At 51.3% G+C, this 13,528-nt stretch overlaps 1 protein-coding gene across 1 annotated transcript in view; it reads right to left on the bottom strand.

The window, feature by feature from the left end:
• PDE1C (phosphodiesterase 1C) overlaps nt 1–13,528 on the bottom strand; it is a 424,272-nt gene that overhangs the window by 366,152 nt on the left and 44,592 nt on the right. The window contains exon 2 of the mRNA XM_037041188.1: nt 9,334–9,420. Within this exon, the coding sequence (XP_036897083.1) occupies nt 9,334–9,420 (87 nt within the window). The remainder of the gene's footprint in view (nt 1–9,333; nt 9,421–13,528) is intronic.

The raw sequence follows: 13,528 nt of genomic DNA, 5'->3' as shown, positions 1-13,528 counted from the left end.
AAGTCCTTCCCTCCGGCCAGCAAGCAGCCACCACACATTAAGGATCCCAGTGTTCTGTGTCAGGGGCAGGGGGCTCGTGTGCAGAAACCAGCGCCCAATCAGTCCCTTAGATGCCCCCCTGGTGTCACAGGTCAATGACAGGGCTGTCTGTGCTCAAGCTTCTGTGGGACTACAAGTGACTTACTCTCACTGGTCGTGATGGCATGTGACGCAGTGAGCAAACGCTTGTCAATATTAAAAGAGTCACTTCGCTACATTCCTAACTGGTTCTGCAATTGAGTTTAGGGAGCAGAGAATCCAGAATCCAACTAAAATCAGAAACCGTCTGCCCTGCCCCCCAAAAAGGGCCCATGTACACACATGTGCAGTATTCTACATAAAATTTCAAGGGGCCCATGAAACCCTCCAGCGCACTGGAACGCAGGTTAATGAACATCTCAGGAATTGAATCTTCTTCTTCAATTGACCACGTATGTTTATAGTAGTAAGAATTTTTAAATGCCATTGGAACTTTAGTTACAAATGCTCCCAGAACACGTGGACCCACACTCACATAGACTGTTTCCTTAGGGCAATGGCAAGATTCACTGATCCTCAGGCAGCGGGTGTCACGGACCCCATGGCACCTCTCAGCTGGGGAGGCTGGGGTGCTCCAACCCCGAGGTGCCCCGAGAGATTGGCCATGGGCACGGCAGGGAAGCACAAACCGGGCTCATGGACAGGCAGACCAGACCTCCAGCTCCACCACTCATCAGCTATGGGGTCTTGGGCAAGGGCTGGGCATCCCTGAGTCCTGCCTTCCTCCTCTCACAGAGAGGACGGGGAGGATGCAGGGGAGACCAGGGCTTGAGCTGGGCATCCGGCGCCTGCAGGCATCAGGCAGCCCCCAACTCCAAGATGTGGACGCTGCAATCTCCGTGACAACCATGTACAGCATCCGGCACAAATAAGGCCCCCCTTTATTACAAAATCTTTTACTACAAAGTCATAAGCATGTCATTCTGTAACATGACAACATCACACCCAAGCACACCCTATGACATTCTAGGTGAATGATTGAATTGAAACTATAAATAATCACACCTATATTATCACCTGACCAACCACACCCAAGCAGGCCTTACTGCTGCTGGACCCTGCATTTCAGTTACTGTGATCACCATCGACTTTATAGGAAAATTTTATGTAGACTATATTACACACCGCATTATATATTTTAATACAGTCCTCATTTTTCTGTATTTCTCCTGCATTTCTGAACCTGTAGCAGAAGCACTTGCCATCTCTTCTTCAATGAGGCGCTGGAGCCCTGAGTACCCGTCCCCTTCAGTAGATTCTCGAGAGAACACTATCCTGACGCGGTGGCCATCTGGCCTTGAGGGAGTAAAATCAGAACTTGGTATTTCACCGCTCTTGGCAGAACAGATTTTTTGCAATATCATATGTAAAAATAATAACAATGTGATCACTTCTCAGGCCTCTCAAGATGGGTAAAAATAACTTGCCTGAACAATTGGAACTGTTTTTAAACAGCTTCTCCCCCGAACCATTATCCCTCCCCGTGGTGTTCGAGACTGCACACCTACAGGCCTCCGCAGCACGCGGCTCCAAGCGCTGGGTCCTACGGCGGCCCTCCCAGTGTGGGGCCCCCACAGCAAACCGAGGGAAGTGCAGCGCTAACGTTACATAAGCCCAGAGAGCGAGCTGGAGACCAAGCTCAAGAGAAGCACTGCGCTTTCAGAATTCTCCTTCAAGCACGCCTGGGAAGTAAGGAAACTAAACCAAGACGGCCATGCAGGTGTGCGGACCCTCTGCTCCTGCGGTCTGGGCAGGGGTCAGCACACTCATGCCTACAGACCAAATCCGGCCCGTCACCTGTTTTGGTACAGTCTTTGAGCTAAGAAGGAGTTTCAAATCTCTAAGTGTTTGAATAAAAATTCAAAAGAGGAACGTGCTACAGGACATGTTGAAACCATATGAAAGTCAAAGTTCAGTGTCCACAAAAAACAAGGTTCACTGGGACACAGCTACACTCATTAATTTACATATGGTCTGTGCCTGCTTTTAAACTAAAAAGCGCAGTTCAGTGGTTATTTCGAAACTCTACGGCCTCCAGAGCCAAAAATATTTACTGCCTGACCCTCTACAGAAAATGTTTGCTGACTCCTAGATTAGAGCGAATACCTCACACCTGTCCAGACTTGGATAAAAGCTCTAGCTTTATGATATTTCCTTTAAAATAAGTCTGAAAAATGAATTGATCTTTCTTTAACTGCTGGAATGGACTCCCACAAGAAGGCATACTCACAAATGTTTGTTGCAGGAAGGAAGGCAGGGAAGAAACAATACACATTTTACTAGTTTAATCCAGTCATTAGCCAAGACGAATTAGGTGGAGATTAATTTATCCCCAGATGCCATGCGTGGCCCTGGCTTCCTGCCAAGGAACTTGAGTAGGAACTGAATTTAGAACCCAAAGCCGTTCAGAGTTCACGGATCAAAGAGTGCCCTCAAAATATGACAACTGTCCGTGGGAAAATCAAAGTGTGCAGCAGACCCCTCTGCATCCAATGCTCATATCGTGTCCTTGGAAGCTGCCTGTGTCAGGGGCTGATACCTACAGTGTCAAAGTCAGGTACTTATTGTTCATTGGGTTTTAAACCTCCAGAAAAATAATGACACGCTCTAAGTAGGACATATTTCCAGAAAGTCAGCTTTCTAAGAAAATAACTTTTATTTGTCATACCAAAGAGATGACGGCCCCTCCGTATCTCATGGACGCATTTCAACCGTTCCCACACAAGACGCAGTCTACCATGGGGAGTTTTCCCCACGGCCAACGGCCCCAGAATTGTTTACCCAAGGTTCCCCAGTGAGAGCACTGTGCACATCCCTCATGGACACCCACTGGGCTACCTAACAACCACTCCAAATTCGGGAAAGGCCCCCTGACAGTCCTTGGACCACAGAAATGGCTGCAGGCGGTGAAGCTTCTGACCCGAAAGCCTGCTCCTCGGGCTGTAGCTGGTAGGATCCAGAGAGAGCTAATGTGTATCTCTACTGGGACTAGGAATCATGGGAGGCGACAAGAAAGTTCCACTACAGGCCCACGCCCAGTTGCCAGCCCAACTACGAAAACCAGCCCCTCCCAGATTCCACGAGATGACATACTTATACTATATGCCTTTTCTGTGTGCGACCCAGAGGAAGGGGGTCTCCACACACTCCCTGCAAGGAGGGATGGAGAAGCGAACAGAGGAACGAAGAATTAAGCTAGCACCAGTGCGTGCCGACTGTGCGTTAGGCACTGTGCTAACCAGGGGACCGTCCTTGTCTGTGGGGACTTCACCACCAGAGTGAGCCCCTGAACAACCCGGCTGTACAGACACTTTGCTTTTTACCCTCCCTGTCTCTGCAGATGGTCTCTGCCATCCCTAACCCCACCTGATAGAAACACAAAGAAGGGGCTCCTGGGAAGCGATGGGGTAGGAGCAAAACTCAGTGGAGAAGGAGTTAGTGAGGGCTGCAGAGGGAATGCCTCCACAGACACAGGCTTTCCGAGACTGTTCTCTCCTGCTGACCCCCAATAGGTCTGGAAGGGACCGCCAGCCTCCCATGCTCCCTGCCTGCCTTCCTCTCAGGGCTCCACTCAGACATTCCTTATCCACTCTTCTCATTCAGACGCCCTTGAGGATTCTCGCACTCTCTGCTTCCTGGGTAACAACGGAAGGGAAAAAGTCCCACACTAATATTTATTGAACACCTACTATGTGCCAAGCCCTTATCAGTGGGCATAGCTAGCCTCTGTAATAAACATCCACAGCCTCAGTGGCCTGATACCACAGTCAGGAGTTGTTTCTCTCCCATCACAAACCCTGATATAAATTGAAGGTAGGGTTTTGTTCTGTGGGGTTCCTGGAGTTTCCCCACCATCCCCTAGGTCCCCGGTGTCCACCCCGGGACGCTCTACATCTGGCCAGGACAGGAAGAAAGAGAAAAGGTGGAAGACCATGAAAAAGGTGTTCAGGGACCAGGCCTGAAGAAGCACACCTTCCTTTTCCCAATTCTACAGCCAAAGGTTAACCACAGAGATCCACCACGCTGCAAGACGGGGTCTGGGCAGCGAAATTAGGGAAGAAAAGAGGGTCTGGTACACGGATCCTCGGAAACCCTATCCTCTCCACTGTTCTGAGCAAGTCTGATCACCAGGTCACCAGGGGCAGACACGGTCTATACCTGTGTGCCAAGGGCCGAGGAAAGAATCTGCCCAATCCCGAGTCCAGGCTGAGTCAGTCAAAGCCCCCACGCCCACCCCCTGACAGACATCACAGCTTTGCCCTGGAAAAGACCCCCTTCTTCCTGTGGTCCACTTACAGAAGGTTAAAGGGTGTAAACGATTTTAATAGTGTGTTATAGCTCTGGCTTTAGAAAGCAAAGCAAAAGAAAAATTCATTTAGTCATTGAAAATTACATTGGCTTGTGACAGATGGGTTTTTTTTCTTTCTGTAACTGGAAAACATAAATACATCGAAAAACGAAAACCCCAGGATGTTCAGAGGCAAGGGGAATCGCAGGGAGAAATGGGGTGAATACTCTTTTCTAGCCAGCAAAATGGGCCATATCAGACTTGCTCAATGGGGACCTGGGGGACACGGGACCAGGGTAAATACAGAGCATCCAAGGTTACCATCGGCAAGGCAACAGGTCCCTGATGGATAACCCGTCACAGGGAGAGTCAGCAGGCACCTGAGCTGGGACGTGGGAGAGGGAGCTGAGGGGCCAGCACGGGTTGGGCCGCCATGTGCCAGGCACTCGCCACCTACTTTGCATGTGCGCCTGTCTCATTTCCGGCCCTCCACTGGATGACAAAGACTGGAATGATGGAGTTCGGATTTCTTCCTGTGGATCTGAAACCCCTGGGGAAGGGGTCTGCTCTCCGTGGCAACCTTGGCAACAGAATTAGCAAGAGCACCAAGAACACTGGAACCAAGGAGAACAGATAGGCAGCCCAACGGGGGCACTTCTGACACCAGAGGGGATCCCAGCGCCTGGCAAAATGACTTGTAATAGAAAGATCCTCCTCCATCTGCTGTCCACAGGCAGCTCCTTTCATCTGGGACGTCCCTCCACTTAGTGATTCAGCGCAAACAAAGGAGGCCAACGTGTTCCTTACCACCAGCACACACCCGCACACACGTATACACACAGCTAGGTACACACACCCCACCCTTGTGTCCTGGCTGTGGTCCCTGCTGTTGACAAGGTCATGACTCTCTGGTCCCCAGTCATGACAAGGATGCTGGTGTTTTGGAGTAAAGATAAACTATGTTTCAGGAAGAGGCAGCCTGCAGAGCAGGATACAACGTGGCTGCAGCTACCTAAAAAAAAAACACACGTCTGAAAGACGGGGAGGAGACACATTGAAGAGTGACTGTGACCGCACTTTGGGACTGGGACCTGGGGGGGGCTCCAGAGCTGGATGGTTTTAGTTTCCGATTAGTAACCCCAGTAGTGCATGCGTGTGAAATCTAGTGTTTCAGGAACTGCAGGTGCGGCGCCCCCTGACTCCAGGAGACCACAAGCAGTCCGACCTCAGTGCTGCAGGAGAGACCATAGTGATCAAGGTGGTATCGGAGCCATTGTGTCCCAGGGAGAGACGTCCTGCCACCGAGGACGCAGATGAAGAAAATTGCCCAGGACGCAGGACGCAGATAGAAAATCCCCGGTCAGCGGATAAAAGGATGTCGGGGGAGTTGCTGGACTGCAGCTTTGATGAACCCCTTTCCTGAATTCCAGATGCCTTATGCACACTCTCTATTGCCTTGAATTCCAAACCCCTCACCTACACTTCTCTTCTGCTTATAAAAACAGGAGGTTTGACAGGGAATTTCAGATGGTTTGTTGGGGTACATACCCGCCATCTTCTCAGATCACCGGTCATCTGAATAAAGTGCCCATAAAGATTCGATTTCTGTCTCTGTTTATCAGTTCTGCAGGTGACAGGCAGCATGAAAGCTGGCTTTTCTGGTTTCAGGATCAGAGGTGACTCGGGCTCCCCAGGGACAGTGACACTAGGCTCGTCCTGATTCCTGTGGACCCAGACTGGCTGCACCCAGTGAGCCCCCCACCCAGGAACCTTGGGGGAATCTAGTTTCTTTTTTATCTGTCCTCCAAATGTTCTACTATGCCTATAATTTTTTAAAAAGAAAAATTAGTATTTAAAAGTCAGTCGTCCATAAAGACACAGGTATCTAAATTACTTCCTCTGTTTGTCACATTAAAACATTTTCTAATTTAAGATATACATCAAAATAAATGAACCAGATCAATGACCTACCCCTGGGCGGGAAGCTTCACGATCTAGAAGCTTCCCAATACCTGGACCAATGCTGAGTACTGAGCAGGCGGTGGCTGAAAGAACACGGTTCTGATGGGGGCGCTAAGCAGAAGTACAGAAATGGACACAGCAGCCCCCTGAGGCTGGGGTTGTGCGCTAAGCCTCCTGTCTGACATGTCCGCCCTGCCCGCTGATTGAGTGAAGGAGAATTCCTATCTGTTGCCTGCAAACTCCTGGTTCCTCTTCCCAGAAGCGATCTCATCCCTCCATCACCCAGGATCCCCCCGGGGACGGCCTGCTCCCACACCACCAGTAATGGGACACCTTCTCTGTTGGCACTTCAGAAAACCTTGGGCGTGCTCACCGTACAAGGCGTGCGGGTGCCCAAACAGACAGCCGCCGCCGGACTGTGCGGCTGGAGCTCTCAGTCATGGTCGTGAGTTGTGAAAAGTCTCTGTGGTGGGCAAAGCGGAGTCCCCACATGGATGGGTTGACTGAAATCTCGGAATCACAGCGAATTTTCCCAGATGTGGTTATGCGGCTGCCCAAACACCTCTGCCAGAGAATCAGACAGCCCGCATTATCATAATAAAGAAAAGCAGTTAGAGTTGGCAGCAGGTGGGAGGGCCGATGATTTGATGCTGAAGTGCTTCTGTCAGGTGTTGAAGGCACTGAAAGGTTTTTTGTTTTTTTCCACCCATTGTGATAAATTCTGGCGCATACATTTGGCAACCAAGTTTCTAACAAAATGCCTCAAGATCACAATGGAGGCGGTTCGGTGTTCCCTCTTTCCACACGAGTTGCCCCCGGCTCAATGAATCCTCCCCGGTTTTGAAGTCGTCCTTCAGACCACAAGGTGTCATCATCGGTACCAGCCTGCACTCAGTGACACGGGCTTGACTCAACACGTGTGACAACCGAAGCAAATCACAAGGGAAACTGAGCTGCTACGATGTGGAAACAGCAAGCGGGGAAAAAGTAAAACGGGGGCCTGACTCACTGATTCAACAGAAAGAAGTAAGAGAAGGATCAATGGGTCCTTCGGGAGTTTTCCTCATTTCCCACCCACGGAGGTCGAGTCCCCCAGTGTGGTGCGACCACCCTGCTGGACCCCTTCGGCTGCAGAGCCACCGTTCGCCCTCCCAGCAATTCCCCTGACGTTTACTGTGCCCTTGACGTTTACTGCCCTTGACCTGCCCTTGAGGTTGCTGTCCCTGGGGAGGGTGGGCTTGGTTCCCACCCATAGCACTGGCCCAGGTCCCCACTCGCCCCCTACCCTCATCCCCACATGACCACCTTTAGCTTCCTCCCAGGCAAAGGGAAATGAGAAAGCCCAACTGTTGTGAAGATGACTCACTATAGTCAACGGCCCCTTGGAGGACCACAGACCTGCCTCTCGAATGTTCAGATGGACCCTCAAAACCTCCCCACAGAGACTCTCCCGGGAAGACAGGAAAGAGTAGGAGGGAAGAGAGGAAGGAGAAAATGCCCAGAGTACCCACAGGCCCAGCAGCCAAGCTCCACAGCCAACCCACTGGGGCCAGGCTCTGGGTCACTGCCCCTGCCTGCAAACAGCTCACAGTGAGTAGATGAGGATCTGACAGGGTGGTGACAAACAGGAGGTGGGGGGAGCCCGGCAAGGGGTGCGGCCATTACTGCAGCCCACAGTTTCCTGCAGGAGATAATATTAACTCTAGTCTCATTTTTGACATGAGTGATAAAAAGGCATGAGCAAAAGTAATAGTTGTTTTTTCCTTTCCAGTGTCATTTTCATCCTGACCAAGCTCACAGCATTTTCATCTTATGTACGCTCATGTTCACTGCAGCTGGGGCCAAATCCTGGGACTGCTCATAATGGCTACATGGCCTTGGGCTCTGCCTCGGTTACCTCACAGGGCTGTGTGAGGACTTAATGACTTAGCACATGAACTGTGTTCAAAGCCATGTCCAGCATGTAGTAGCCACTCAATAAACACCAGCCCTGCTATTGCTGTGGGTATTGTTGTTTCTGCACCTTGTGCATTTCCATGCACCTCTGATACCTGTGAAGGGTGGGAAATCACAGATAAGGGGGCAGAGGTTCAGAGAGGGGGACAGGTTGCCCCAGCAGCAAGTTCATGCGGCTCTGGCACCAGAACTTCTGACTGCCCGCTATTCCCAAAGCTTTGTGATATTTTACAAAGTTGTCCAAAAACCCTGAACTCTTGGAAGGAAGTTCACATAAACAAGGAGGGAAGTGACCCTGGGAGGCAATGAGACAGAGCCAACGACCTGGGGGTGCTGGGACACTTCGAACCCCAGAATCTCCCTCAGAGCATGGTGAAAACCCTCCACACCCCCACGTCTCACAGGGCCCCTCTGTCCCACAGTCCCCAAACTGCCACAGCCCATGGCACCAGGAACCTCCTTTGGAAAATAGGCTCTTCCTTCCCTTCCAGGGCCCCAGGGTGCTGCCCACCCAGCTGAGCTTTACCATCAGCACCGATAGGTGGCACCAGTGTGCTGGCAGACGCCCTGGTGGCGTCGGCACACCAGGGCCCACCCCTCGTCTGGCAGAAGTGACCAGAATATAGGACATTGAGCCCACTAGAAGTTAAGGCAAGAAATCATGAAATGATTGGCCACAAGGATGTTCAGATGGACAGCCTTCATCCGGGTATTTTCCCACCCAGGGCAGTGTGCTGCAGCCAGGCCTCCCAGGAGGCCCGAGACCTGCACGAAGTGCCGGCTGCTGCTGCTTTGGAATGGGAACTGCTTAAGAAAGTCCCAAACCACGAGTCCGGTCCAGGGCGAAGGGCTCGGACAGAGGCTCGGAAGAGCAAGATTCACACCCCCCTCCACGAGGTGGGGGGGAAAGCATTGCGCTCTTCGAGTTGCCAGCACTTCAGTGGGACTCCCGGTGCCTGCCTTCGCATCCCTGAGCCAAGGCGGGAGCAGAGGAAAGAAGGGTGCTGTGAGGGTTTCGGACCCTGTCGGTTGCACGCAGTTGGGCTTACCTTGCTCTCCTGCGCCCTCGAGGGTCTCCCCGGTCTCCCCTGGGCTGTCCAGTTTGTCGGCAGCCTCCATCCTCCTGACTCCTGCCTCTGACAGCAGAGAAAGGAAACATGGTCCGTCAGGCACCTGAAGGTCACCAGAGGAGCACGTGCAGCTGACCAGTTCCTGCCTGGACTTTTCACTTGGGCTGGCCCTGCCCCCGCACGCTCAGCTCACTCCTGGCTGGCTCTCTGCCTCCCCCAAACCCCGAAACACTGGTGTTCCCAAGCGTTCCGTGGCAGGCCCCTGTTCTCACCCAATGGTATCCATCCCTTTGGATACTGTTGGGGTGTTTTTTTTTCTTTTTTGTTGTTTTTGGTTTTGGTTTTTGGTTCAAGCACAATTATCTCCACTTTTCCCCCACCAACCTTCCCCACCCCCACCTCCCACCTTTAATCAAGATTTTTATTTATATATGTATATATTTAGAGGGGAGGGGAGGGAGAAAGAGAGGAAGAGAAATATCAACAGGTTGCCTCTCCTACAAGCCTCGACCAGGGCCCAAATCTGCAAAGTGGGCATGTGCTGACCAGGGTGAAACCAGCAACCTTCCGCCTTGTAAGAGGACGCCCAGCCCTCTGAGCCACACCGGTCAGGGCATGTGCCCTGGACCCCTACCTCTCCCACCTCTCCCACCAGCATGGGAAGGGACTGGGACATCTGGGCAGATGGCGAGCCACCACTGGCAAGGGGCACAGCCGGGAGAGTGCAAGGAGCTCCCTGTGGGCCACTGGCATGAGCCCCAGGTGGCAAGCCTTCCAGGTCCAGAGGAAGCAGGGATAGAAAAGAGGCCAAACTCTGCTATGAAATGTCATCGGCCACAATTCAGTGCGTATTTATAATGCCTCCCACTTTCCAAGTGGAAAAAAACAAACTAGAGAGGTACAGTCGTTTGCCCAGGCCCTTAGGCTNGCATGTGCTGACCAGGGTGAAACCAGCAACCTTCCGCCTTGTGAGAGGACGCCCAGCCCTCTGAGCCACACCGGTCAGGGCATGTGCCCTGGACCCCTATCTCTCCCACCTCTCCCACCAGCATGGGAAGGGAATGGGACGTCTGGGCAGATGGCGAGCCACCACTGGCAAGGGGCACAGCTGGGAGAGTGCAAGGAGCTCCCTGTGGGCCACTGGCATGAGCCCCAGGTGGCAAGCCTTCCAGGTCCAGAGGAAGCAGGGATAGAAAAGAGGCCAAACTCTGCTATGGAATGTCATCGGCCACAATTCAGTGCGTATTTATAATGCCTCCCACTTTCCAAGTGGAAAAAAACAAACTAGAGAGGTACAGTCGTTTGCCCAGGCCCTTAGGCTCCTCAGCGGCAGGGTCAAGGCTGGAACATGTGTCCTTAGCAGCCAGGGCTCTGGGTGTGAAGCCTGAAAAGTTAAGTCCATTCGAAAGTGAAAACGCTCCAACATAACTTTTTCTTAAGACGGTGTTTAATTGCACCCATTTTATAAGGACCAAAAGTGTTTTCTCTCAGTTCCTATAGCTTTTGTGCCTCCTGAGCACAGACAAATGAAATGCAAATACACATGGTGTTACCCCCAAACCCAGAGTGAACAGGGAAGATGAAAGACCCACCAGAATGCCAAGGCATTGGACACAGAGCAAGGCTTCCCTGCCCACAGTCCACTGTGCTGGGGAGAGGGTAGTCGAAATGATTTTAGGCCAGTTTGAAGAGTTTTTATTTGCCAATCAGCGGCTCTTCGACCTCCTAACGGACAGGTTATTGACTCACCAAACCCCACTTTGTAGTAACATTTTGTAAAGTTCACAAAGGTTCGGCTCCACTGAGCCCACCCAGTGTATGGAATCTTCTGAGAATGACAACTGCTTATGAATTCTGTGAACTTCAAGTATCATGGTTATCATACCTACTAAGGATTTTGTAAGAATAGAATGGGTTTTTCTTGTCCAATGCACTTTCAGACCAGCCGGTTATTTTTTGCTGTTCCTGGACAAATGGATCTACTTTCTTGATAAAAGAGCAGAAAGGGTTGTGTGGGGTGGGGTGAGGGCAGTCTGCATGGAACTGTCCGGGGGCGTTGCCCACCTGTCCCTACAAGCCCCTCCCCCCAGGAGCACGCACACCCACACACCTCCACTCCAACTCCTGTGCATGTTCACAAAATGAAAGTTCCGTCTAGGCGTTAATGTTCACATATCCGGGTCAATGGAAAGAAAACCCCACCTTTCAGGCAGCGGATACAGCACTTGGGGGAAGAAAGGCGCTTTGAAAAGCAGGAGCATTTTTTGAGCACCCAGGGAGCCTCTGGCGCTGTGCCAGCTATGGTCACCCAGAGCCCCAGGGCCCTGAACCCACACCACTGCCGGGACCTGTCCTGATCCTGCTCACAGAAGAGGGAGAGTGAGGCTCAAAATGAAAGCGCACCCGGAGCTCGGAGCTCGAAGTCTCCACTACAAAGCACCAGAGGGCAGATCCGAACTCAGACCTGCCCTGCCCCGGAGGCCCTGACTTACAGGAGAGGAGGGAGGACGAAGAGTAAATTCCACAGCAGCCCCGACCCATCGGATTCACCAGGCCTCACATCTCACTCCAAATTACAGCTGTCCACTCAGGAACAAGGGCTCACTGACCAGACAACAACGACCTCAAAGAGAAGGCCACCCAAATCACTGTGAGGGTCCTAAACAAGATGAATCTATGTCCGCCCGCTTCTGGGAAGCGGATTTTCTTTCCGCACAATCGCAAGGCAGAGCGTGAGGGGCGTGTCTTTGATTTGCCACGGGCTCTTCCAGAAGGGACGTTCACGGCAGGCAGAGAGGCGCTGCCTGCAGGCATGGGAGGAACCCGGGGTCCGTTCTCTGTCCTGGGCAAGTAATTTTCAGAGTACCATGTGACCTTCTCCAGGACGCATTACATAGCTGCTCCGGAGTTATAGAACATTCCAGGCTTTTCCCGATTTCTCTTCAATTGCATCATTCAGTAATTTAAATCTATTCCGTTCCTAAAGCAAACACTTGGTAAACACTTCAGCAGACACCAGGGAGGGGAGAAAAGGAATTTTTGTCTTCCACTAACTTGAGACGAAATCAGCTTAATGCTAATTATTTTTCACATTTAGTTTCTGTATTTTCTAAATGGCCTAACTTTTGGAGAGCAGGGTTCGTCCAATGAACACCTGCCAAAGTAACCACTAACCTTCCCCGCCTGTCCACTCTCTGCCAACCCTTCATGCCGTTTCCAATCCCATCTGATGTCCAGTCCACAAGGAGCAGTCCCTTCTCTGTCTCCATTGGTGCTTTTGCTCATATACTTGGCACTTCGTATACATATTAAACATATTAAATACATGCCATGTGACGTGTGCCAGACAATATGATGGCAACTGAGGACAAAATAAATACTCACAATAGCTGGATTCACTGTGTGCTCACTGAGGGCAGGTGTTGTTCCAAGTGCTTTTGTGTGTGTTAAATTATTTCATCCTGGTGATCTTCGAGAAATGTTCTACTATTTTCCCAATTCTGCAGATGAAGTCAGCTGAGTCACTTAGTAATTGCTCGGGGCTACTCAGATCCTAAGTGATGGAATCAGAACTGAGACCCAGAAGGCCAGGCTTAGAGTCCTGGCAAGTCCTCGCTACTCTACAGCTGCCCCTCCTGGCTCACATTCAAGAAGCTCATCACTGAATAAAAGACAGACACGGGGCGAGTAGAGGACGCTAAAGGGGGACACAACTGAGTGCCCTGAGGAAAGGTAACCAACGCAGACTGGGAGAATTGAGCAGGAATTTGTCGGGAAGGTACAGGAGTCAGGAGATATTCCAGGTGTTTTTGACGTTTCCTAATGGACCCTGCACCTAACTCCAAATTTCTCCTAGCCTACCATTCTGTAAATCAATGAGTAGGGCTGTGTTATACTCTAAAAATGACTTTGCCTGGGCTCATACAAACTGTTGTGCTGGTAAACCAGTTCTCCAGGGAAGAAGTAGCCATGGTCTGGGGGTGGGGGAGCCTGGGTTTATATGTGCAGATTTCCTCTGCCTATTTCTGTGGTGTAAATACTCCCCCCACAGCAGACCTCAGGTACCAGTAAGACATCACTTAAGGAGTCTTAAAGAAAAGCCAGTAAGGAGTCAAGAGAATGTGGGGCCCTGAAAACCAAGTGGAAAAGGAAAGAGTGGTCAGCCAAGTCCAAC

This window comes from Sturnira hondurensis, unplaced genomic scaffold (assembly GCF_014824575.4).
Source record: "Sturnira hondurensis isolate 20B ecotype Veracruz unplaced genomic scaffold, ASM1482457v3 Scaffold0002840, whole genome shotgun sequence".
NCBI lineage: Eukaryota > Metazoa > Chordata > Mammalia > Chiroptera > Phyllostomidae > Sturnira > Sturnira hondurensis.
This window is presented reverse-complemented; position numbering and strand designations above follow the sequence as displayed.